At 27.6% G+C, this 26,963-nt stretch overlaps 3 protein-coding genes across 4 annotated transcripts; 1 reads left to right on the forward strand and 2 right to left on the reverse strand.

Annotated features, from left to right (window-relative positions):
• Positions 1-1,066: 1,066 nt before the first annotated feature.
• LOC132940490 (luc7-like protein 3) lies at positions 1,067-6,980 on the forward strand. The gene is made up of 8 exons (XM_061008132.1): positions 1,067-1,481; positions 2,286-2,531; positions 4,483-4,692; positions 4,762-5,000; positions 5,064-5,159; positions 5,247-5,329; positions 5,394-5,461; positions 6,478-6,980. The coding sequence occupies exons 1-7, from the start codon at positions 1,377-1,379 to the stop codon at positions 5,423-5,425; spliced, it is 1,011 nt and encodes a 336-aa protein (XP_060864115.1). The 5' UTR covers positions 1,067-1,376; the 3' UTR covers positions 5,426-5,461; positions 6,478-6,980.
• LOC132940489 (cell division control protein 45 homolog) lies at positions 6,590-15,102 on the reverse strand. The gene is made up of 15 exons (XM_061008131.1): positions 14,472-15,102; positions 13,555-13,687; positions 13,027-13,101; positions 12,491-12,643; positions 12,292-12,429; positions 12,148-12,219; positions 11,886-12,089; positions 11,760-11,821; positions 11,483-11,689; positions 11,285-11,416; positions 10,313-10,517; positions 10,184-10,239; positions 9,971-10,109; positions 9,674-9,873; positions 6,590-6,887 (listed from the first exon to the last, which is right to left on the reverse strand). Exons 3-15 carry the CDS (start codon positions 13,075-13,077, stop codon positions 6,746-6,748), a joined length of 1,761 nt encoding a protein of 586 aa, XP_060864114.1. The 5' UTR covers positions 13,078-13,101; positions 13,555-13,687; positions 14,472-15,102; the 3' UTR covers positions 6,590-6,745.
• Positions 15,103-22,286: 7,184 nt separating this feature from the next.
• LOC132941400 (nuclear pore complex protein Nup58) lies at positions 22,287-26,315 on the reverse strand. Of its 2 annotated transcripts, XM_061009438.1 has the most exons (11): positions 26,076-26,315; positions 25,689-25,762; positions 25,557-25,622; positions 25,297-25,494; positions 24,445-24,492; positions 24,300-24,372; positions 23,777-23,951; positions 23,503-23,701; positions 23,217-23,444; positions 23,065-23,136; positions 22,287-22,598 (listed from the first exon to the last, which is right to left on the reverse strand). In XM_061009438.1, exons 1-10 carry the CDS (start codon positions 26,132-26,134, stop codon positions 23,066-23,068), a joined length of 1,191 nt encoding a protein of 396 aa, XP_060865421.1. In that variant the 5' UTR covers positions 26,135-26,315; the 3' UTR covers positions 22,287-22,598; position 23,065. The 2 variants fall into 2 exon arrangements, with proteins under 2 accessions (XP_060865421.1, XP_060865420.1); XM_061009437.1 differs by having other exon boundaries at positions 25,557-25,762; positions 26,076-26,314.
• Between the last annotated feature and the right edge of the window lie 648 nt (positions 26,316-26,963).

A 26,963-nucleotide genomic window follows, 5' to 3' on the forward strand; every position in this document is an offset into this window, starting at 1 on the left:
TAAATTTATAATGTATTTATTTAAATGTCTATGATACTATACTATACTATCTTAAATCGTAGTGATGGCATACTAACTTACTGCATAGGGTATAATTTTTTTATTTAATCTGTGAAAAAAAATCGTTCTATAAATGAATATTTACAAAAAATCGATTTTTCAAAAGATCGATCTGAAAAAAATGGAATTTTATTTGATAATTTGATACTATCAACTTTGCCAAAACAATGACATTTATACGGAAAATTTTACAGAAAAACCACATCACTTTCCTGATTTCGACGGAATTCCAATTTTTATTTCATATATTATATACTTATATAGTTATATAACTTTAAAAGTTTGATTACTTTAACCGTACATTTTTAATTTTTATACTAAAAATTGAATGTGATATTATAAGACATTAACACAAAAAATAATATTTTTTCACTTCCCGTATCAAAAGTTTTTTACGTCATACTTAAACTTTTAATATATTAATTAAAAAAATATACAATTTTAATTTTATAATTATTTATGAAATCCATATCAAAGTTTGACGTTTTTCACTCTTTCTATTTTGTCATGTTTCCATACGGATTCCTATGCAGTGTAGTATCCTAGTATATATATATATATTTATACTACACTAAATGTATACTGTATACTATATATTTGTGTTTCCACTATACAATATTTGATAATTATTTGTCACTGCAAATGGTAACAATAACATTATTTTAGTTACGGAAACAGAACAATATTATATAGTTCAATAAAAAAAACCCAAATACGGTTTTAGCCTTTTAGGTTCCGTATCGTCTTTCTAGCTGGTCATAAAGACATAAACCTATAGGCTATAAAAGTATAAAGATAATCTTTAGCACAGAACACTGTCTATGAATTCACGATTTAGATAATATATTATTTATATATATTATCTGCTACATCGTGGTGGATTTCAACAATATAGATAAGAATATTAATGCATAGGTACACTTTGGTCAATGGTGGTATGAGTGGACGACGCTCACCCGTCCCGAGAAAGTGAGAACCAACCAAATCGTTATCACCATTACCTATATGAAACCCTTTACTTCATTATTCGACAATCGACATTAATTCAACCAGCAAGTTATTACAGATAAAAAGTTTTTGCCATTTCGCTTGTGAGTTGTGGACACCGCAACTCGTTGGCCGTAGTAGCTTCTCATCATTCTAAATTCTTAAATTATTTATTTTTTCACGAAATCGGAAATCGAACGTTCCATTTTCATTGCCTCGAATAAGCACGTTAATAATATTTTTCTTTGAACTATTCACATATTTCATCGATTTGATTATTGCTCTGCAATATAATAACGTTTGGTTTTTAACGATTAAACGGTTACATAATGGCAGTATCTGCAGCTGCTGCGTTACTCGATGAACTTATGGGAAGAAACCGGAACGACGGTCCGAACGCTCAAAAGAAACCTGTACATTGGGAAGATCCTGAGGTAAATTATTTTGGTTAACCACCACTCGTTGCTATGTCAACACAATTTTTTTTTTTTGTTGAACATTTAAACAAATTAGGCATTTATTTAATAAAACTAAAATAGTTTTGTGATGTTCTAATGATAAAATAACATTGCAAATTGCAGTAATATTTTATACAATTTTGAAGACGATAATTGGACGTTAGCTTCAGTTATTTTAAGAAACTGGTAATTTTTCCAAACCTGGGCATAGAACGTTAAAGTTCAGTTAATTTTAACTTTTTAGTATTTAATACTCATTAACTTAATTTTTAACTTAACTAATTTTTATTGATATAAACTTAATAAATAATGAGTTACCTTTAATCAAATCCAAGTTATATTAATTTATAAATAATTAACTAATAAATATCAATTATAAATACAATTATTATTGATGATATACATATTGCATAAGCATTTACTTTTTATTATTTTAAACCATATTACTGGCTATTTATATATATTAATAATTAAGTCAAATTATTAATTGGTAATTTATAGAACTTGTGAATTCCGAGCGGATTTTTGCTTGAATTTTACTAGATACTCATATTTTTATCAACTACTTACAATTTTGCTTTGGATAAATAATGTTTTAGTTTATTGTTTTTGATACCTGAATTATACATTTGAATTCAGCTGTGGACTACTATAAGAAAATCCCCTTTCCAGAAATGTAGTTACCCATTAGTTTTTAGATATATTATTTCATAATAGGTAACCAAATTATCCTTCTTCTTGAAATATACCAATTTATTTATTTATATTTTTTGTTTTCAGTTTTGTAAATACTTTATGGTTAAATTTTGTCCTCACGATCTATTTGTCAACACCCGTGCTGATCTCGGAGCTTGCCCAAAGGTTCACTGCGAAGAAGCTAAAACACAATATAATGAAGCTAGTAGCCGTTCCAAAATACAATATGAAGATGAATTTGTGGCATTTGCTACTAGTTTATTAAATGATGTTGAGCGCCGCATCGAAAAAGGGAAACAAAGGTTGGAGCTTATGAATAAAACTGAAACGGTTAGTATTCCAAATCTATTTTATGATTAATTAGGTAACATTACATTTTTTTTTATGTAAGTTCTTAAACAATATTAAAAATAACCTATTTACAGTCATTGTTTATAATAATAAACAGTACAAAAATGAAATCAATAATTTCATTTGGCCTATAAAGTTGTTAGCGTATTCTATAGGTAATTAAAAAAAGGCAGATTGTGATCGGATGCTGTATTGTTGATCATGGATGCGGCGCTTACAGCCTCAAATCTTAAACACGTCAAAGGTTTTTGAGGTACATCATTAAATAATTCCCCCCCTTTATATTTTAATTATTAAAGTAATAACTAAGTTTAGATTTTAGCTTCAATTGTGTAAATATGTGGGTGATAAGTCTTAAATTTGTATTGTAAATTGTAATATGGTAGTGTGTTTTTAATGTATACTATTGTTATACTTAAATAACTGTATTTATAATTTTTTTCTGTATTAGGTCATTTTTAACTTCTTTTAAATTCTTCGAACTAATAGAAATATGTCAATTATTTTAAGATTTAAACGCATTGTTTCTAAACATTTTAATGCATAATTTAATATGAATAAATTATGATGTCAATGACTAATGATAAATGACAAATATTTTATTAACAATATGTAATCATACATTTTGTTTTAAAAATTCACATAATATTCTAAAATCCATATCAATTCATTAATTATCTTAATTGATATGTAAATCTTATATATCATATGATGAGAATTTTAAAAAATGATTGGCTATGGCCAGTGGCTGCTCGTGGGAGTGCAACTTTAAAATTAATAGCGGTAGTCTAGGTATAACAAATTGTCAAATTAAATATAATAAAATGAAACACAATACACATATTATTATTTTAAATCTTAATATTAATTAATTCATAAAATTATCATAGTATATTATTATAGCATGTGTATGTATGACTACAAGACGTATGAGTGTATGACGAAAATATATATCCTACTAGTCGCAGGTCACAGTAGAAAATGGAATTCAAAATAATAATAATAGCGATTAGCAACCGACAACGCTGTTAATTTTAAAAATAAATTACCTACTATAGTAGTATATTAATATTTTACTGTATAGACGACACTGCTGGTCGTCCAAACCCATATATAACATCGCAGATTAAACAATAAACATAACCGCACGCTCTCGATTGCTGCGCCTCGCTTATAAGTTATTAAATAGGTATTCAGAATATTGCTTGTACGACGCTGCTGGTCGTCCAAACCCATATATAACATCGCAGATTAAACAATAAACATAACCGCACGCTCTCGATTGCTGCGCCTCGCTTATAAGTTATTTAATAGGTATTCAGAATATTGCTTGTACGACGCTGCCGGTCGTCCAATACCCGTATATAAGAACGCAGCTTAAACGTACCCGCACGCACACAATTGCGGTGCCTTGCGTGTATTCAGAATATTGCTCGGATGACGCTGCCAGTCGTCCAAACACTGCTCGTGTATATGCATACCCATATGCTTCTGGTATCTGAGAGAAACAAATTTAATGTTCGCACACAACCAATGTATTATAACTTATAACTATTTTACTATTTAAAAATTTGCATTTTTAATAAAAAATATTTTTTAAAAGTAGAATTAAGAATAATATACTATTAATTTTAATATGGGGTGCAATCGTCCCGTCGTCCAAACCACGAGCCCGCCACTGGCTATAGCTATTAATCAAATCATAGAAACTTTTTTATTATAAAAAGTTTTAGACAATTTTAGTTTGGTTACTGTAGGATTTTTATTATTTATCTAATATTGGTTATAACTTTTAAGAATTATCACATGATTTTAAGTTTAGATTTCTTATTAATCAATTTGATATAATAATAGCTTTGGGAAATACAATTTGATTAACATTAGTTAATAATAATATAATTAAATAACATTTTGATTTAATATTTTGTAGCCGGTGTCCCATTCTAATAGCCAAAGTCAGAAAAACCAGGAGCAAATTAAATTATTGTCAGAAAAAATTAATGGGTTAGTGCAAGAAGCTGAACAAATGGGTACACGTGGTCATGTTGAAGAAGCTCAAGGACTTATGAAGCTTTGCGATCAATTAAAAGAAGAGCGTGATACATTGAGAAAGCAAAATGAAAGCATTCATTGGTCACAAGTAATTAGAAAGAAAGAATACAATTATATGCTCAATATTTCATATTATTTAATTACATTTTTATTTTAGACATATGAACTAGCTGCTGCTCAAGAAAAACAAATGGAAGTATGTGAAGTTTGTGGAGCTTTTTTAATTGTTGGTGATGCTCAGTCCCGTATTGATGATCATTTGATGGGAAAACAACATATGGGTTATGCTCGATTAAAAAATGCAGTAAATGAAATACAGGAACAAAGGAAAAAATATGTAGAAGAAAGAGAAAAACTACGTGAAGAAGAAAGAAAAAAACGCATGGACCGTACTAGGTATTTTATTTCACATCTAAAAGGTTAGAATCTCAACTATACTTTGATTTTTATTTGATACAGGAGCAATTCTAAAGACGTAGACAGACATAGTCGTAATGCTAATAATGACAAGAGATCTAAAAGCTCTAGAGACCGATCCCATCATAGAATTGATAGGTAATATAGGATATGTTCAAAAGAAAAAAAATTGTTTATTTTATTTAATCATCTAGTATATCAATAAAAAAAAAAATAATTTCACAGAAAATCTGAACGACATGAAAGAGAAAGACGGAGAAGTAGAAGCCGCAGTGATCGTCGTTCTTCTAATAGTCATAGGCATAGAGGTAAATTTGTTTTATATAGTTACTCAATCAAATAAATTTATACCTTTATATTTTTAAAATATAGGGCACAATGGCAACAGTCGTAGAGATCACTAGAATTTTATTCAAGACACGTTTCATTCATTAATTCAGGTAAATATTTACTATTTCATGGTGTTAAAGCATATTTAGAATTGATTTTTAAAAATGCAATGCTATTGATGAGGTGTGTAATTTAAAACAAGAACGGGGTTAAGCCTATAATTATGTTAATTTTAAAATAAAAACAAAAGAAAAAACATCCATAAAAAAATATTTGAATGATAACAAAATCCTGTTACAACTATGGTGTAAATTATCACATAGCAGAAGAAAATGGTCATATTGGGCGCTTTATTTCAAAAAAGTGCTTATCATCATTCGAAAGTCTGCAGATCTTCAAAAATTACATGTGACTTTTTGTCAGGTATTTATATAAAACGAGGTATTTATAAAAAATAAAATATCTGAAGTAAATAAATACAATAATGTGTTAATATATATATAAAAAAAAATTATTTAGGTGAAGTTTTACTCTATGTTGTTACATTGCAATTTTTAATATTAAATTATTTTGTTTTATGGCAGATCTCACCATATAAACCGGTATACTTTAATTTAAATAATTCTTTGTTTATTTTATTAATAAATCAAATACTATATGTATTGGTTAAAAATTGCCTAAGGTAGTTATTAATATATAATATAAAAAAGATTTATACATTTGAGAAATAATATTGCTATTTATCAAAATACCAGTAGGTAGTATTTATTTTGAATTAACTTTTTTTTTTATTTTTATTCTATGTAAAATTCAATGAAAAAGTATTAATTGTATCAAACATAGTTTTAAGATTTTTTTTAAATATGAACATAAATATATAACACAAGCATGATACACCGTTATTTATACTAAATTAGTATTGGGTTATAATTTATGAATATTTTGTTGATGGTATGTTTTTTTTACAATGAAAAAAAATATGTATACATTTGTTTTTGCAAATAATAATTTTTTTCATGAAAATAGTAATATTATATGCTTACATATAATAATTATTAATTTATAAGAATAATTGCTTTATGTATTATTACTTAGGAAATATTTACGATTTCTTTTTTTTTTTTAGGTTCAAATATCTGATGCAGTGTATAATGTTAAAATGTATAAACACAAAATACCATTCTAAAAAAAAAAAAACTAAGAGTTTGCAGGTAACAATTCAATAAAAACAATTATGATACTTATTTTAATATTTTATTTAATGAAATAAACAACTTTCATATATAGAAAAAAAATGTTATTGTGCTTATAATTAAAAAACATATTTTACTAATTTACATTATGTCAAATTTAAACAATTAATACTTAATAAAATACACATTACTTGTCAAATGTCAACTAAGTAACGCTGTCAGGGCATCAAAAAACTTTGGTCGATCTTTAGTTTGCATTTTTGCAATAGACGAATCGAAGTAATCCAATGAAACTTCAATATTCGTTTTGTTGGAAACTTGTTCGAATGCTTTTCCAAAAAAACTAAAACATTTAAATTATATTACACTTTAGATTGAAAACTGTTTACATGCTGTAATTATATTATTAATTAATAAATTTAAATTATAAAATTAAGGTTTTTCTTTTATATTATCCTTAAATACATATGAAATGATTATTTGTGATGCATAATATACAGACTATTCACTGTGTCTACCCACACAACTACCCTAGGACACAATCATCCTATTTGGTTAATTAAACTTTTGATTTGATTTTAATACTAATTCATATTTCTAAACTTAACTGTTACACTTATCACTACTAAATTCTGGTTTGTTGTCTTTTTATATAGATTATAGATGATACATCTTATTAGAATTGCCTATCAGGCATAAATTACTAAATAAATAAATATAAATTAATCATTTGGATTTGTTATAAATATAATTTAAGATTCCTTGTCTACCTCGTGACCATAACGACAGCTCAATTCACAAGTCTTTTTTTAAACAATACAGTGTTCATGAAAGGCACACAGGAAAAATGTCCTACTTGAAAGAAAACTCTTATCTATATATTGTGCAATTGACTTTCCACAACTTTTCAACATTTAACAACTATGGTATACATTTTACTAATTAATACAATTAATTGATTTTTCATCCGATTAATCGATCTCTATGATCCAATCTTTTTCGTAAATGGATTCATTTCGGTAAGAATAGAATCGTCGATTCCACAAGATTTTTTCAGACTTTAGTAATCAGAAGTCCAGTCCAGTGTTTACCTTACATTATCTTAAAAGGACGTTACACGCCGACATTTGTTGTTAGCGAGTTATGAGTATTTTAAAATTGTAAATTGATTGTACATCTTAAAATACTCTTAACTCGCTTGAAAATTAAAATATAATAAAAAGCCTATGAGATATCCTAAATAATAATTTTACCTTTAAATTTTATAAGAAGTAAATTCACTCTAATTTTTCAACTATTTGTTGAGCGTACAATTTGGTATGTTGCGCACTTGTAAGTCGGAGACAACAAATGTCGGTGTAATGTCCTTATAAATGTCTTTATCATATTTCTGAATTGTTTCACTACTGTAAATCGCCCACCCATCTCTAGAACTATGTTAGTTATCTCCCCGCCACCAAGCAACATTATGCCAGCAGTTTGATCATGATGCTACTATTAGTTATAAATAAAGACCGGATTTATATGTTTTTACATATTGTTACTGGGTCAATGCAGTCTTATGAGAGTAAAAAATGTGGATGATTTGTTCAATTCTGAATGCATAGAAAAAAGTTTTTTTTGCATATTTGAGATTATTTTATGGGTTAGAGAATATTTAACTCATTTAGCATATTTTGGAATATTTCGTAAATTGTGAGAAAAAATTTGTATTTGTTTTTAATTTTAATATTACGGTACTCAGAAAAATTTTTTTGAACATTTACAATTTTTTATTTTATCATTTCCAGCTCTTACTAAAGTGCAATAATATTCCAATTCCATTAGAATACGAAACTTTAAATACCTAATAATTAACTCACTATTAATATAAAATTGAAAAAAAAAAAATTTTAAATGCATATTAAATTAAATATAATGATGTTTATTGATTATTTTTGCATAATTTTGCTTTTTTTTGTATATTTTGCATATTTTAGCATATTTTTTTAATTTTTAAGAGAATATAATGAGAATATTTTAAGGTTTTTTCGATAATATTAGCATCATATTTAAGGTATTTTAAGAGAATATAAATCCGGTCTTTAGTTATAAACAATGTATTATTATTATTATTATTTAGTATTTACTTTTATTTGAAAGTTTTGTAACGATATATTGTAAAAAATATTATATTACTATAAACGGTCACCTGGTGGCCATTTTATATGGCGCAGTGGCGGAGTGATAACAAACAAGTACCCTATGTTTAAACCCTGCTCTGTAAATTGAAAAATTCGCCTAATAATTGGATGTGTTCCCAGAGCCAACCCCTTGAAAAAATAATAGCTTCAGTCTTTTATACAATATTATATAGTTAAATACCAGTATTTTATTTACTCTTTTGTTAATTATTTAAAATATAAAGACATAAAAACTGATGTTTGATTGTAGAACCTATATTTATTCTAAACAATTCCAATCATTTTTAATCAAAATAAATGCCTAGTGAACAAAAATTCAATTTTATTTTCTGTACACTATGTGATTGCCAAGTTTCAAGTAACCACAATTTATTGTTGATCAGAAATCCAAGCTAGTTGATAATTTTTCTTAATTTATGTAAATATGAACATACTTATATAGTTATATACTAACCAAATAGTTATAAAGAAATTTCAGTATTAATGATTTTAATCAAACTTTATTGTGCTTGTTATCAAATTTATTATTGGTACAAACCTATATTGAGGCGGACCAAATTAAATTACCAACAGTCAACAGATCATTGTATTCCATGTAATTTGTTAAAGATATTAAGTAATAAATAATAACATTTGGTACAATGTTCAAAAAAGCTTCAACAATATTAAGTTTAAATTGTCCATCTTGTTTCTAGTTCATCAGTACAATCACGATAACTCAAATCTCAAGGGAGATATTAATTTGACTTATGCATTTATATACCTCAAATAATATAACTTATAAACTATAATCAAAAGGAAAAAAAATTGAGTTATGAATGTTTTTAAGTTATTGAGATCAAGTTATTGCAATGTGACTGTATATTTGTTAGATTATATTTTTAAAAACTTTATCTTAAATGGCAAAATTATTAATTACTAAAAATAAAAATATAATTTAACTGACCTTCTAGGCATTGACTCGGTAATAGGAGGAATACCAACTACTAAACATGTATCTTGATCTGAATCAAGAGTTGCTGAAGCAATTAATGGCAAACGAGTTGCCTTGATTTTTCTTGATGATGCTACTTGAGCTCTTAACGCAAATGATGCTAACATAATTAAGCAGTGAGGATTGGAATAGTGCTGAGAATGCAATGTACCCTATGCAACACAAGTTTAATACATAAAACATAAATATACTTTCTAAAATACTAAAATAATTGTGAAGTCAAATTATCATAATTTAGTAGTGTAATACCTCTTGTACAATCAAATAGTAAAACGGTCCAGCTAATATGACTTGTCTCATGTCCAATGCTGCCTGGACATGCCTAAACATGTTGGACAATATCCACTTGGCTTTTTCTATTCCTTGGTCTAAAAAATCTTTTTTTGATCTATAACACAATTCAATTTATAGTTATTTTTTATTTAGAAATACATTGTTAATTTATTAATTTCTGTCTCTTACCTGGACAAAGAATCCATTGTGTTATAAAAACACTGTGTAGGGGAACTTTCACGAGACTATAAGAATGAGAAAACGGAAAGATGCAATATAGAAATCAAAGTGTAAATTATAAAAACTTGACAAACTTACATTGGTTTCTAATGTAGCAACCATTGAATAAACATAGTCAGCACATTGATACCTCGTTTTAAATCCTTGATGTAGCATAAACGAAGGATAAGTCATTTGTAATAAATTATGGGTATTGGAAATTTTTTCCATCATACCATAAAATTGTTTACGTAAACTTAAATCCATTGAATGGTACATTTGACGACTTTCAGCTAAAGGTAACCTTAAATGTAATAAGATAACGTTGTTAACCAAAAATTTACTTAAAAATAAAACAATGACGCGGACTGGGATAAAGGTGATCTGTAATGCCTGAAATTCTACTTCTACGGTGATGTTTAATGTTTTGTCAGAAGAGTTGCTTGTGAGACGAGAACATATTGGGTTATTGTAGCCAAACTTACAAGATGCCACATAAATGTTTAATAGGTTTATCACAGTAAAAAGTGGTTTAAACTGTGTTGAAGACAGTAGCGATCAAAATAAAATAAACCAAACAAAATTTATCTCAAGATCGTTATCTCTAACCTTAACAATAAAAAAAAAATTTACATTGATGGTTACATGGATGTGACATATTTTTGTTTGAATGTCGCGGATCAGAGAGGTCTATCTTGTTGCCACCAGACATTATGTTCAGCTGGCTCGGTCATTTGTCTCACATCTCCAATGGTTGGGTAAGGTAGGAAGTTAAGTATGTCGTGCTGTTTGTGCACCATCGAGGAGGTTACTAAAAGTGAGCTTTAGTGATACACTATAGTGCTTATACAGTTAAACTATTTATACCAAGTATTCACCAGTGGTTTATTTATGGGGGTTATTTACAGGATTATAGAATCAATTAGAAATGTAACCAACAGCTTTGTGTGAGCCCCACTTCATAAAAATTCCTAAATTCTCTAATGGTACTCACAACTGATGTGGACAGAGTATATTATAATGTAAAAACACTGACAATTCAATACTTAAATGATAATAATTTGTCTTTACCCCATTTCTGCTAATATTTGTTTTAGTCTTTTTTCCCCTTTAATCGTCCAAAGTTTCAAAGATACTGCTGTAAACATTGAATATCGAAGACTGCATTCAATTGTCCAATGTCTGTATAGAGCCAATAGTAGACTGAAATTTGGTAATTAATTAATTAATTATATTTTAATAAAATTTACTTAACTCAAAATAGTTTACTCTTTTTCGGATTCAATTCGAAGATGTGTAGAAGTGTTTGAGGGTTTAGGCATTGAAGATTGTGACATATTATCTTCATCGTCATTAATAGCTGTAGAATCACAAATACGACCAATGTGACCAGCTATCAATTCTACTTCTCTAAGGTAACGCATACGTTCTGTCTTGCCCAAAATGTATTGTTCAGTCACACCAACAATTCCCCACCTGATAAAAATAGAAATTTCATAAATCATTGAATATTAAAGATGGAAAAATCTCTAAATAAATTATTTACCACAATAAATCAACAGATTCTCTGTGTAATTTCCAAGCAAGATCAAACATTAACATTGCAGCCTATAAATTAAAAATGCATCTTATTATAGTGAGAAAACATTTTAGAACAATGGAATATTCATACCGAACGCCCATAGTATGAAAATTCAGTATAGTTAAATAACAATTTTTTTCTATTTTCTTCCCATCTTCTTCTTTCTCTTCTTTTAACTAGTGTACTTTGATCAAGTTTTCTCCTTTTGTTTTGTTGTTCTTCAACGCTATTGACATTAACAATATCAGATTCTTCTTCATCCAGTTCATCGGAATCGACATTTTGGTCTGATGACTAAACATATAAAAAATTTGTAGTATTACTCTTACAAATAGATAAAAAAAGTAATTACTTCATTCTCATGAAAAATGTCTTCAAAATCAGGAATTTTTTCTTCATCATCAGGAGGGGTCAGTACTCTAACCTGAAATACAATACATAGTTTTAAAATAGTTTCAAATATTTTTAACATGAAGATTCACAAGAAATCAAATACCTGAGAACTACTATAAATGTTGCATACATCTGTAGGCCTATGACTGTCAACAACAAAAAAAGTAATATTTTCCTCTGGTTCTAATAATTCTATTATATCTAATGTACCACCACAATTGATTAACACAACATACTTTACCTAAAAATAATCAATATTTAAACATGGAAAATCTTGAACAAAAATAATAATAAGTGCTTACATCGACTTTTTGATCTTCAAAAGCTTTTTTTAACTCAGTAACAGTTTTTACCGGTACAAGCACATAAACTATATTGTCAAAACGTAATATGCACTGAAGTATTTTCACAGCACAAATTGCATCCACATCATAGTTTACCAAAATCAAAATTTTCTATAAATTATAAAAAAAAAATGTATGCGATTTAAATATTATTATAATTAAACTATTCAAGTAAGTTCAGTACTGCTATAATAAAATAATTTAAAAATAATAAGATATAAACACGTATAAATACAAATAAGAAACCTATTTTTATTACTTGAGAAGATGAATTAATTTAATAAGGTTGTGCAAAAGAAATAGATAATGATTCATTAGACATTTTTATTGAAAAATGTTAACTTTAACAAATGCTGTAGACATTTTGTATAATAAAATGTTTTAGATTTGATATTTGGAAAGTATATATATACATACTAAGTTAGTTTAATTTAGAATATCGATAGACAATATGCTAATTTATAATTTTTAACAATATATATATTTATACTTACGTTTTTTGAAATTATGTCATAAAATCCTTTGACTAAATCTTCAACAAACATCTTTGAATAATTAATGTAGAAATCCTTTGAAATCAAAATAATAAGTATTTATTTTTTAATAAAAACATTAAATTATTTGTACAAAAAATTGACTATTAAATTAAAATACATTTAGTCATCACGCCAAAATATATTCTGTTAAAGTCTAAAAAAATTGACTCATCCATAGTTTACTCTGTTATAGAAAAATCAAAACTTTTCAGTAATTGTACTTAGGCAATTAATTGGCTGTCGGCCAAAATTTTGATTTTGTTTTCGTACCAAGAACTATCAAGTTTTGATTTGTTATTACTTCTTTACAAAACATAAATACATAGGTATTTGTTAATTATAATTAATAATAAATTAACTACTATTTTTGAAACAAAAAATAGATTTAGATGAATATAAAATATAAAAAATAACAGGTACAAATCTATTTATGAAGGAGACATTAATTTATCAACTAAATTTATTATTTGAGTAAATAATACTTACGTTTTTTTGATTACACAAAAATTCACCTATGTAGGAAACATAGACCGATGAGTTCCTGAGTGTTCTTTATTCTGTTCTATGGTCGATCGCCATAAACGTTCAATATTTTGAGTGTGTGCTCCACTAATTGGATCTGCAAAATTATATTCATGATTGACTTGAATTTTGAAATAAATAGGTACTAAACAGATAGGAGTATGGTAACCTAAAAGTACCGGAACATCTTTTATTCTTTTATAAACAAGACCACATTATGTACATAATGCTGTTTTTGCTGAAGAACAGAAGGATAAACTTAAATAGTTTGTTTATAAGTCATAATTTTTTTTTTACTACAAGCATAATATATGAGTTCTTGCTTAGTCTAATAAAATTAAGTTTCTTTTTTTTTTACTGAAATAACTTTTAAAAAAAAGATAAAGTAAATAGGTATCATTTTACAGTATCTGGACATAATATGCTCAATTAAGGAAGAATCCTAGTAATGTGCTCAGGCTCCTCAAAGTTTTTATTTTAGATTTTCTGGTACTTCTGATTTTGTGAAATATATTTTAAATTGAAATTATTTTGGAACAATATTTATAAGTTTTCATTTTAAACTGTTCCAAGTTTGTTTTGTTAAATACTGGAATTTTTTAAATAATTAATTTCAAATATTGTTATATTTAGTTCAACGTAATTAAGAAAATTAAAAATGACAGTTTTAGGTAATGTTCAAGAATACTATAATTTAATTTCTATATAGTTCTATCTAAGTAGATATCTAGATATTAGTTTAAATTATAAAATGAAAACATGATAGCAGTATAATATAAGTACCTATATAAAATATAAAAACTTTTTTTAAATATTTTCTTCTGATTTTTTAATTGTATTTTATATTTTTATACACAACACAATTCAAATTGGACAGCTACCTTCTCAACGAAGTTTCTCAGTTTCTTCTAAGAATATCATCACATAATAAAGCAAAAGCGCCAATATTAATAGGAAACACTCGTCTTTATTTCGATGGATGATATTCAACAACAGCATCGTTCATTCGCATCTGATCATGAAAATATAGACGACCATCCAGACCAAGGTGTTGGTAATTTAAAATCGGTACAATATGTCGTTTTGTCTGTTTTGGTTACGATAATATTATTAACAGTTACACACAATAATGAATAAATAAAAAACACTATATTAACCGATAATGATTATTGAACGACGGATCGACAAGTGACAAACCGACACTGACGACAATAATTATTGCGACGATAGTTAAATACTCGAATAGTCGATATTTTCGATAATAATGAATAACAACAATAACAAAGGGCAAAAACGAACAAATTCGCGGTATAACCTTAAATAAAAATAAAAACCTAGATAAAAATTTTTAATTTATTTTTTGGACCATATTTATAAACCTTACACGGATCGCGTATAAGTCATTCGTTTCTTTAAAGTTTGTAAACAGCATTAGGTTTTATTAGTACACTCCATTCGCACTTGTAAAAGTTGAAACTTGCTAGCTTATATTTAAAACGAGGATTCGAATTTCGAGTTATCTTACATTCTTGCAATAATAATTGTTGTTATCAACTGATAAGGTAGGTACTAATAACGGACCCAATTACCCAAGTAAGGTGACTCGGCCCCCGGTAAAGATGGAATATCAATCAACGTAGTTAAACCAGTTATTTAAAAACAAAGAATCAATATCAGAGATCTTAGCACATATTTTAATACAATACTATGGGAAGGTACCATACCAGATTCATTTAAAAGTGTCATAGTAACTCCCATTTATAAAAACGGTGATAAGAAACTAATCAATAATTACAGACCGATAAGCTTACTAAATATTTTTTCAAATATTTTTGAGCGGCCAAAAAAACGACTTTTGAATTACTTAGAAGAAAATAATATCCTACCTAAATCTCAATATGGATTTAGGAAATATCTAGGAACAGAAGATGCCCTAGCACAACTTTCCATGGATATTTATAGTAACTTAAACAATAATAACAAAACATTAGGAATTTTCATAGACCACAGTGAAGCTTTCGACAGCATTTCTCACAAATCGTTATTACTTATACTTCAATCTATATGTATAGTTAATAAGCCACTATAATTATTAGAATCTTATTTGTATACCTAATAGAAAACAACAAGTTTTGTGTGTAAGTGATGAAGTTACAATTACAACGGGGGTTTCTCAAGGAACAGTATTATCACTAGGGCTAGGGGATGTTGTTGCATTTGCAACTTTTTTTCTATTGTTCGGATTCGTTGCTAAGTAGATTATACATTTGTTTCAAACAAGGTACAAATTAATATCTTTTTTTTTTTTTATTTATTTAAGTAATTTACAATCTATACAACATTATGTACAATGAGCAAATAGGGAATTAATATCTAAAAGTTTTAAGTGCAACATTTTGCTATTTTTGACCTTTTTTCAATTTTATTGCAATTTTGTTGATTGTCGTCATTTTCAATACAATTGTATGTATTTTTTTGTGTTTTCACTTTGACCAACGTCGTCGGCGGTAACTGGAAAAAGCATTTGATTAGTAGATGCGCGGTCATTACGCTAGCGACAGACAAGCATTGAAATAGTCAGAAATGTCAGTGACAAATTAAAATTCAGTACCTATCAGAAAACACAGGCAAGTTAATTAATGACATTTTTAAAAACGTCCTGTCAAAAAATAAGGGTTTTGAATTTATTCTACAAAAATCCAATATATTGATCTACGAAACAACTGCGATTAATGGATTACCAGAAGAATTATCCATTCAAGACTTCATTTATTTTAAATATGCACCAACAACCTCAGTCGACGTCGAGCGCAGTTTTTCCGTCTGCAAGAATTTGTTGTCTTCTAATCGAAGGTCTTTTGAAGAAGTCGTTTATAGTACAGTGCAATAATGTTTAAGGTAAATACCATTTTTTTAAAAAATTATTTGTTGGTTTTTGAAAAAATTAAGGAGACCAGTCAAATTACCAGATTTGTAATTTTTTTATAATCTACATGTTGAAAACCTATCTAATAATTAATAAAATTACATTATAAATTTATAATATTGCTTAATCCATTTCATTAAATCATTTTTAGTATTTTTTTTGATATTTATAAAAAATGTGGGATTGCCGATATCAAGTAGACTTTTAGAATTCTTATTGATCATTAGATTAATTGGTATGTTCAGGGGCGCACCCATAATTTTTTTTTGGGAGGGGCTAAATTAAATCATTTTCAAATATTAATAGTATTTAATATTTATTTTAAAATATGTACAGGAATCTTAAAGGTTGTGTTCGATCTTTTACTGAGTAATTTTGTTTTTTGATTATGAATAGTATGGTGATATTTTTTTAGCAGCAGTATTATTTACTGTCGATGAATTGTCCATAGCGACTGCATGTTCTTTTTGGATTTCTGGTGTGGTGTGTGACCCAACTTTAAAATAATTCAATAATGAACCAGAATAACTAGGTTTCATTGTATTGAAATCCACTTATTTGAATCAACAAAAAATAAATACATAAGCTCGCGAAAAATCAACGATGTCGACTTGAACAATTGTACAACATTACTAGTTAGGGCCGCAGGTAGCATAGAAGGCGCAAATAAAGGCGCCACCTTACTTTTACAAAATTGTGGCGCCCGGGGGCAAAGGTGCCCCCCTCTTAACACGGCTCTGACTAGTTACTATATTAAATAAGTAATACAATTAAAGTTGAATTTGTTAACGTAACGGCATCTGTGGTATGCGATAAACCACATTGTGTCGATAACAATGTAATCTAAGACGTTTCGGTTTTTGACAAAATCGAATTTTAGTTTTTGGTGTAACTTTAAAACAAATGAACGCATATACATGCATTTTACACTGGTTATTTATATTTGCATTTTCTATGTACGATACATTTTTCAAAACATTTTTATTTGTTTTGAACTGTTTAAAAACATTTTGTGGTTTCCAATTGTATTATAGTCTTTTTTTGTATGACTGTCAATAAAACATTATTTGTTGGGTAAAAAAGCTTAAAAATTGAAGGGTAATTTATAGACTCCTACTATACAGTGTGTCCCGTTTTAAATGTACCACTAAATATCTCAGCCCGATAATCTTAGATTGAAATACGGTTTGCTGCAATAGCTAAGGGGTACTGGAGTCACATTTAAGGACAAATTTCAAATGTTTAACTCTTGTAGTATGCGCATGCGCAATACAAATTTTTTTTTTTAAATGCAACACCTATTTTTGTCACCGGATATGGATAGATTATTTTATTCTAAGTAATTTTGATCCATTGACCATAGTTCTAAACCTAAAATTGAATGAGTTACAGCTTTTGGAAATTTTAAAATAATTAAATTTTTTCGATTTTACCTAAAACATTACACGCTTGAATTTCATACAAAAGTAAATCATTTTTGAACTAAAATGAAATACATTTAAATAATTTAATACAAAATTACCTAAAATAAAAAGTATACCTAATTTAAAAATAAATGTACCAACGAAATTGACGATGACGTTGTAATTTGCGTTATTATTGTGCGATAAAAGTTATTGAATTATTTTCAGTTTTATTATTAGTACTTTGATAAAAGTACATTATTTCTAATTTTATTCTTAGTACTTCGATAATTATTGTAGATATTGTTTGATTATCAAAAATGAACTAATGCACGTTTACTCAGTATTGTACGTTCATCGATGACACTTATAAAGTTTTAACTTTTAACATAATACTTTGAAAGATTTTTCTTTTTTTCTTCTTTAAAATATTAAACAATAGTGAAAAAGTTGATATGATTTTAATTTATGGTGAGTGTCAACTTTTTCACTATTGTTTAACATTTTAAAGAAGAAAAAAAGAAAAATCTTTCAAAGTATTATGTTAAAAGTTATAACTTTATAAGTGTCATCGATGAACGTACAATACTGAGTGAACGTGCATTAGTTCATTTTTGATAATCAAACAATATCTACAATAATTATCGAAGTACTAAGAATAAAAACAATATCTACAATAATTATCGAAGTACTAAGAATAAAATTAGAAATAATGTACTTATATCAAAGTACTAATAATAAAACTGGAAATAATTCAATAACCTTTTATCGCACAATAATAACGCAAATTACAACGTCATCGTCAATTTAGTTGGTAAATTTATTTTTAAATTATCTATACATTTTTAGATTCTGAGCGAAGCGATGAATGTATTGATTTTACAATGATGTGTGTTTTTTTTTTTATTTTTGTGTCTGTCATTACCTTTTAGGACAGTAAAAGTGCTTGGATTTTCTTCAACAGTAACTTTTCTGATAGAAAAGTGAATCTAGTTGGTACTTTGGGGGGTCAAAAGTAAAAATTTCCCAGTAGTTTTCACAAGCGACTTGAAAAACAAAAGAAAAATTATGGAAAAACGGGAATTTTTACGCAAAATCTGTTTTCGAGAAAATCGATTTTGGTTTTTGGTGTAACTCTAAAACAAATGACCGTAGGGACATGAAATTTTGACTGAATGTTTATATTAGCATTTTCTATACACCATAAAATTTACAAAATAATTATTAGCTAAAATATTTTGACTCTTTTTGAGCTGTTACGGCCATTGTCAGTTTTCAATTTTTTTAGTTTTTTTTTCTATAAATATCAAAAAAATTTTATCTGTTGAGTAAAAAAGCTTGGAAATTTAATAGAAGGCTCCTAGGTTATTGTTTCAAAGGCAGATGAAAAAAATTAAAAATCCTTAGTCACAGTTTTTATTTATAAGCATTTAAAGTTCAAATTTTGACAAAATACGGAAAAATCACGAAAATTAGCAAATTATTTTGAGTTGAGAATTCATAAAAATTTTTCCTTTTAAATCTAAGATTTGAAAATGTAATATAAGATTACTCATAAGTTTGTCTACCTTTATCAAAAAAAAAATGTCTAGTAGAAACTTAAATTAAATTTTTATGAGCGTCTGAAATTTATATTTTTACAACATTTGATATTTACTCGATTTCTCATGTAACAATTTTCTTATTTTATTGTAATTAAAAAACGAATGACTGTAGATACTTGAAAATTTCACTGAATGTTTATATTAGCATTTTCTATACACCATAAAATGTTGAAAATATTTTGACTCTTTTTGAGCTGTTTACGGACATTGTCAGTTTCCAATTGTTTTAGTTTTTTTTTCTATAAATATCAATAAATTTTTATTTGTTGGGTAAAAAGCGTGAAAATTTAATATAAGGCTCCTGATATATCATTCTAATAGCAGTTGAAAAATATTAAAAATACATAGGCACAATTTTTTTTTATAAGCATTTAAAGTTCAAATTTTGTCAAAATTTAATAATTATTTTGTAGTTAAAAATTTATAAAATGTTCAACTTTTATAGCTAAGGATTGAAAAGTTATTTTAAAGTTCCTATACTTATTCAACTAGGTCTAATTTTTTCTTTCTTTGTTGTTCTATTCCACAACATTAACTATATAGTACCATATGGTAGAAATAATCTCATTCACTGTATGATGTACAATGTACATGGGTTACGAGCACCTAGGCTTCTCTTAAATAGGTACTGGAATGTTTATTACCATTTTTCATTTTTTATTTACATTACTATTTTTATTTGATCCATTCTATTGTTTGCTTACTCTAAAGTCTATGTTATTTTCAGGGCTTGAAACCGAAAATAGTTTTCTTGTCAAGCCTGCACTGAAAGTTTGGTTTTCGATAGCGGTTAAAGCGTCCTTTTTCCGTCCAGCGGGCGGTAAAGTGGGAATCCCTAATAGTGTCGGGCGGTAAAGTGGAAATCCCCAAAAGTGCTGAGCACACATTTCACGCGCGATGCGCGTTTACCCTGCACAAACAGTCACTGAAAACTATACCACGGTCGTCGGTTCCTTACAAATTATAAACTTTTAGTTACATACTTACATCTCATAATTATATTATAACCTATATGCGTGACGCTTAAAATAAATAGAACCAAATCGTTTCTTTCATGAAATATATTGTTGTCGTATAATTATAGTCTAGTTGTTCCATAGATCCCTGCATTACCTTCACCGTTATCGATGAATGCAGAGGCGTGACGAAAAATAGTATGTGTGGCTCGTGCGGGAAGGCAATTTCAGTCTTGGGCGAATTGCGGCTCGTGCCGCACACGTCACCCGCGACTGAAATAGCTCACTTCCCGCCCTTGACACACAGTATACTATTCCGATTTCGGGTATCGGTATTTATTTTTTTTGATTTCGTTTTTGGTTTTGAATACCGTCTTTATTTTACCGATTTCAATTTTGGTTTTGATTTTTTGCGATCGGTTTCAACCGACATTCAAAACCTGTATCTATAACATCGGTTTCAAGTCCTGTATCAATGTATCATTATTATACTATTATAAGCTATAACTTATATTGTTCAAATTTATTTATTACTATAAATTGTATTGTTCTATTGGGCTCCAAGCCCGTTAATAAATAATAATTAATGGAAATTAAAAAAAAAAAGTTGAGCGTAAATACAAAATAATTTTTTATGAGCGTCTGAAGTAGTTAAGTAAGAATGTTGACAACATTTGTTCAAATCACGAAAACTTTCAAATTATTTTAAGTTAGAAATTCATACAAATTGTTCTATTTATGTCTAAGATTTTTTTATATCTAAACTCTGTACTTAACATTTTAACCTCTCGAAGCACCAACTAGATTCACTTTCCCACTATTACTAAACTATACTGGAGAATTATTTTAATTACTTATCATGCATATACACGCCCCCCCCCCCCCTAAAAAAACACATTGTAAAATCATTACATTTATGGCTCCGTCACTCAGAATCTAAAATGTATGATATACATAGCAGACTGGTTTAAAGGCATCCTTTGGAATGCTGTTAGGGGTTTATTTAAATTTCATTAAATATTTCAATAGAAGCAAAAACTAAATATTTCATAACTTCTAAATTATTTTCTCCACATTGATTTGAGTAATTATTATATCTTAAACTAATTAAAAAGTATTTTGAAATAATTCATCTGCTGACAGCTTGTTGACAATATAATCAGACTGCTAACGGTTATTAACCAATTACCCTGGGGCCTGTTCCTAAAATAATTATACTACTTAGTACCTATACACTACGAGCCACAGCAACAACCACCAACCGCCCACCGCCTAAAAAAATGTACCCAGTACCCTGTGTTCGGCGCCACTAACCCCTGTTTAATGAATTTTTCAAACTAGAATTCAATGAATAATGGTTCTGAGTGGAGACTCTCTAACTTTTTGGTTACCAAAAATTTATTATAATAATATTATAGTTAGAGCTGTATTTGAACCTTTTGTACCCATTATGTCTTTAACCAGAATCCTAGGTCAAATTTGACATATACAACCCTAATTCAGACTCTAGGGTAATCTCAGTAGCCTTTCAGTATAGGAGTAAAAGTTATGTGATGTTTAAAATCAATTGATTTTAAGTCTAAGATGTAATTTAATTCCAGAAAATAGAGAAATCTGCAGTTATTTTGTTGTAATTCAAAAACTAAAAATCATAGAAATGAAACATTTCAATTTTCATTTATAGATATCATGAAATTATTAAAAATTGGTTAGCCTAGATATATTGAAAAAGTTTTGCGTAATTTAAATTGACAATGATAACCATTAAATGTTGAATTTACTTCACTAATGAATTGAATGCAAAAAATTGATTTTCTATCAAATATATATTTTATTATACTTAAAAAAATTGAATACAATAAAGTTTTAACAATTTATTTATCAAACACATTGCTAACAAATTAATGTAGCATCATCGTTTATTTTAAAATAAGCAAAATATAACATAAAAGTTATAATTAAGTAAAAATAAAATGTAGTTTATACTCTTACTTAACATAGTATGTTAACTGTTATTTATGGCTAGGAAAGAAACCTTAGATTTGTGTTGTTTTATTTGGTTGAGTGTTCGTTCCAAATAATGAGTTTTATCCAAAATTTGATTGCACGCTATTTGAATCTGTAAATATTTTACAATTCAAAAATAATTTATTTTTACTTTCATTTATGTATTTATGTTCTTAAAACATCTCTATATTTGAAATAAACTGTTGAATAATAAATCTTGAACGGCTTGAAAAACATTAAAACAACAAGCATTTTAAGACAAAATTAATGGTAGGAAATATGTATTTTAGTGAACTAACCGGGTTTTTTTATACTTTAAATATTTAGAACTTATTTGATTTTGAATATGATTTAATATACCAAGTACTATATTAGCCAATCAAAAAAAAAGGGGACGTTACAGTGACATTTGTTGTCTCAGTCTTACAAGTGCGTAACATAGTAAATTGTACGCTCAGCAGATATACAATAAATGGCACTGTAATGTCTCCTTAAGATAAAACATTTTCAAAAGGTCGGCGTTAAAATAACCACAAATATATTACTATCAGATCTAATTCACATTAATCTGTACAAACCTTAGTTTTGAAGAACACCAGACTGGTCTAATCCAAATGTTCCTAAGTTAAGTGCTGCTGAAGCTGTTATATCTAATAAAATACAAATTTTATAGTTAAACACAGATAGACATAAGAAATCAAATTTTTAAATGTTTGTATTATTGACTTACTTAACCCTAAAAATGGATTAGGACCAGTAGTATCCGGACGAGATGTAAAGAAACTAGATGAACTTGGATTTTGATTCAGTTGAAAAATATTTGTATTATCATTTAAAATTTCTCTTCGAAAAGACAAATGCCTGGCTTTTAACACTTGAACTTCATTGTGTATACCGTGCAAATGACCAGCTAATGCAATTACATTCTTGTAATACATTTCCCCGATTCTTCTCAACTCTAATATACAATTTAATTTAGAAACCAAATGATACTTATTTAAAAAATTTGAGCATACCATCCACCGTGACATTGTTATTATAAGGCAATGTTGCTAAATATTGTTGAGTATTTTCAATTTCATTTTTTAATATGTTTCCTTTCTCTTGTAATGATTTGATAAGCTCGGCAAAGTATTTGATATTAGTTTCCATATCTGTTTGAACCATTGCTGGATGGTCATGATTACGTTGAGCAATTTCAAAATCTTGTAAACACTATTGTATAAATAATTACTTAAAATAAATATCACCTTTTATTTTAAATTAATATAACCTAAATAATTTGTATACCTTATTAGTTTCATATTTTAACTTTTCAACAGATGTTTTTTGTTTATCTAAATTATGTTCTATAAACTGTAAATTTTTTTGACACAATGTTATATCACCTGCGACTTCATTTGAACCTTTAGAAGACATGCGAGCCAATTCAGTGCTCATTGTTTTTTGTTGCTTAAGAAAATCTCTGTAAAGATAGTTAAAATACTTCATTAGGCATATCTTAACACTGTATTGTATATTTGATTATGTTGATGATACACGACACATCTCATCTAACATTGATATATACTTTTGCATGTGTTAATATCAAAGCTAAAGCTAAACAATTTAACTCCTTTATCGCTACGGCATATATAACATATACATGAGAATTTAAACACACTTCCACATACAATATGTAAAATATATCTTTAATTACTTGTTGTTTAACTAAATATAGATACATAATACATTAACAGATATTATTTAAATATCAACATAATGATTGTTTTTAAATATTTATACCATTAATGTTTTCAAATAAAATACTTGCTTTAAATTATTGACCAATTGTAAAATTTCATTAGGCACAGGCATTTCAAGAGCAGGTACAGCTTTATTTTGTGCTAAATATTTCATTAACAAAAACACAGATTAATTTAATATAAAAATGTATTAATTTAAAATTAACAATGTACCTTGGTTTATATTTGAAGTTGTATCTAGACCACCAAGACCACGAGAAACTAAAAATAATAATTAATTAATACAAATTAGTGACATATTTTTGGAGAAATTGATTTTTTATTTATAAAAGAATAATCAAAAGTCAGTGATACATTTAAGTTTTTTCTTATTACTCCAGTGGCGTTATTAGAGAGGTAGCAAGGTGGGCATTTGCACTCATCTGATTTAAAGAGTTATTTGTTGGTGAAAATATATAACAATATTGTGCAGATACTAGAAAATTATTGTCATAATAGTAATTAATATTTATAATTTTAAGTTTGAAATATAGACGCGTTGGTTTTCTGATACAATATAAACTCTAAAAACAAAACAATTACTATTAAATTTAGCCATAATTTCTAAAAAACCTCTATTAAATAACAGAAGGTATTTAAGATTTAAAATTTTTCAATATTTATATTACAATTTAGAAATCGTGTTTCACGACCACTTGAGAAAAATCTAAAATGAAGCCACTGAGGACACAAGTAGGTACCATAATTATTTGGCTTCCCCACATCTTTTTTGCTATAAAATGAGTCTAGTTTTGTCTCAAACTTAATAATAAGTTTTGTAAAATGTGAATAGTATTGAGATAAATATATAATTGGAAATTAGCTTGTCAGCTGTTTTATTGGTAGTCTTAGATAACAGGATTGTGATGTTGTAAAAAACAAGGTAGTCTCGTATAACAGGAAAGTACTTTTTTTAAAATTTAATTGTTGGTTGGTCAAAACATTATCATTATACTATGTAGATATAAAAGTTAACATGTTTTTGATGTGCATTTAGTATATTAAATAAGTTAAGTTATAACTAACCAGGAGCAGCAGAAGTAGTTACATTAGCAGTTGTTCCTAATGTCAATTGTGTACCAGCAAGAGTTGCTGTAGGTTTGGCATTCAATGCTGCAGTTCCAAGTGAAAACGGAGAAGCAGTTGTAGCAGCTGTAGTTGCAGTTGAGCCAAAGGAAAGATTTAATGGAACATTTGAAGCTACATTGTTACCAAGGGAAAATCCTAAATAATTAAAATTAGAATATTATTTTTTTTCCTTTACAATGATCAATTTATTAAATTACCTGGTTTAGTTGTAGTTGTTGCTAATGTAGGATTAGCTCCAAATGATAATGAAGTTGTTGGAGCACCTACATTGCCAAATGAAGAAAATTGTGTATTTGTAGCTTGCTTATTATTAGTGGCCCCTAAGTTACCAAAAGTAGTTGTGGTCGATGGTGTTGATGATGATGGCCAACCTCCTAGCGATGTTCCAAATCCAAATTGAGGGCTGTTGAAAATTGGTTAGATTAATAACTTATTATAAAACATAACAATTTAAAAATAGGAATTACACAAAACATTGCAAACATACTATGTAGGTATTTCATAATCAATTTTTAATAATAATAATAATAAAACCCTTATCAACAATGTACAAATTTACTATTTAGTGTTATTAATTTATTTATAAACATATAGATTTTTGATTTAAAAGTGCCTGAAACGGCTAAAACATATTATGGTAAATATTTGAAGACAGTGTTTTAGCGTTTGTGCATGTATTTAAAAATAGTATAAATAAATAAAATAAACACGCTTACGTTGCTGCATTTCCTGCGTTATTCGCCGGAGTAAAACCACTTAAATTAAACATAGACATGACGTTTTTGAAATTATAAGTAGTTTCAAGTTGAAATAAATATTTTCAGTTTTGATAACAAGCCAATTTGTATAAGAAGTAAGAACGTCTATATCGCGGGAGTGCGGGACCGTCAACTGTAAACTTTGTTGTCTGTTATTGAAACAAAATAGTAATTATCGGCCGGACATTATCAGCATTCCGTGAGGCGAATTAATTTCCAAATTTTGCCACTGTGCCATTGAGCGCTGCCCTACAGACGTTTTTTGAGGTTATGGAATTATAGTATTAAAGTAGTTTAAAACATATAATTAACATGTAATAATTAACATTACTCTATGGTTTAAAATCACGATAGAGTCTATGATGTATACCACGAACTAAGATAATATGAAATTATCTTAGTTCATGATGTATACACTATTCCAAACATAGATAAATAATATTATACATCTATGATTCCAAATAAGTCTGGAAAAAATCCATAGATAAAGAATATTATCTATGAAAAAATCCCGACGGAAAAGCGTCGCTGTTTGCGATTTTGCAGTTTCATTGGCTGCGATCGGCGGAAAAAATCAAGCATTTTGAAATTGTTCGACTATTTTGTGTTATTAAAGAATGTCACCATAGACATAATTTATTATATTCTATATTATATGTCTATGCTTTAATCGGAGTAATCACTTTTCGTGACTATGGTGTTATCACGTATTGTTCTATGGTAGTAGTTGTATGTCCACGACGTTTTCTCTCGGCGAACAGAGTATGGTACAAACAATCTTAAGAATTTGGAAATACAATTAGAAAATATCAGATTTTGAATAACTGCATTATGGTAGAAAAATAA

This window comes from Metopolophium dirhodum, chromosome 3, assembly GCF_019925205.1.
Source record: "Metopolophium dirhodum isolate CAU chromosome 3, ASM1992520v1, whole genome shotgun sequence".
In the NCBI taxonomy this organism is placed as follows: Eukaryota; Metazoa; Arthropoda; class Insecta; order Hemiptera; family Aphididae; genus Metopolophium; species Metopolophium dirhodum.

What these genes read in the sequence shown, in the direction of transcription:
- LOC132940490 (XM_061008132.1), top strand. Translation starts at nt 1,377, where the DNA reads ATGGCAGTATCTGCAGCTGCTGCGTTACTCGATGAACTTATGGGAAGA. An exon ending in TTATGAATAAAACTGAAACG is followed by an intron (nt 2,532 to 4,482) that starts GTTAGTATTCCA and finishes AATATTTTGTAG; the next exon opens with CCGGTGTCCCATTCTAATAG. An exon ending in AAACGCATGGACCGTACTAG is followed by an intron (nt 5,001 to 5,063) that starts GTATTTTATTTC and finishes TATTTGATACAG; the next exon opens with GAGCAATTCTAAAGACGTAG.
- LOC132940489 (XM_061008131.1), bottom strand. Translation starts at nt 13,077, where the DNA reads ATGTTTGTTGAAGATTTAGTCAAAGGATTTTATGACATAATTTCAAAA. An exon ending in ACATTTATAGTAGTTCTCAG is followed by an intron (nt 12,220 to 12,291) that starts GTATTTGATTTC and finishes ATTGTATTTCAG; the next exon opens with GTTAGAGTACTGACCCCTCC. An exon ending in ACAATGGATTCTTTGTCCAG is followed by an intron (nt 10,110 to 10,183) that starts GTAAGAGACAGA and finishes ATTGTGTTATAG; the next exon opens with ATCAAAAAAAGATTTTTTAG.
- LOC132941400 (XM_061009437.1), bottom strand. Translation starts at nt 26,134, where the DNA reads ATGTCTATGTTTAATTTAAGTGGTTTTACTCCGGCGAATAACGCAGGA. An exon ending in AACAACTACAACTAAACCAG is followed by an intron (nt 25,495 to 25,556) that starts GTAATTTAATAA and finishes TTAATTATTTAG; the next exon opens with GATTTTCCCTTGGTAACAAT. An exon ending in AACTTCAAATATAAACCAAG is followed by an intron (nt 24,373 to 24,444) that starts GTACATTGTTAA and finishes TGAAATATTTAG; the next exon opens with CACAAAATAAAGCTGTACCT.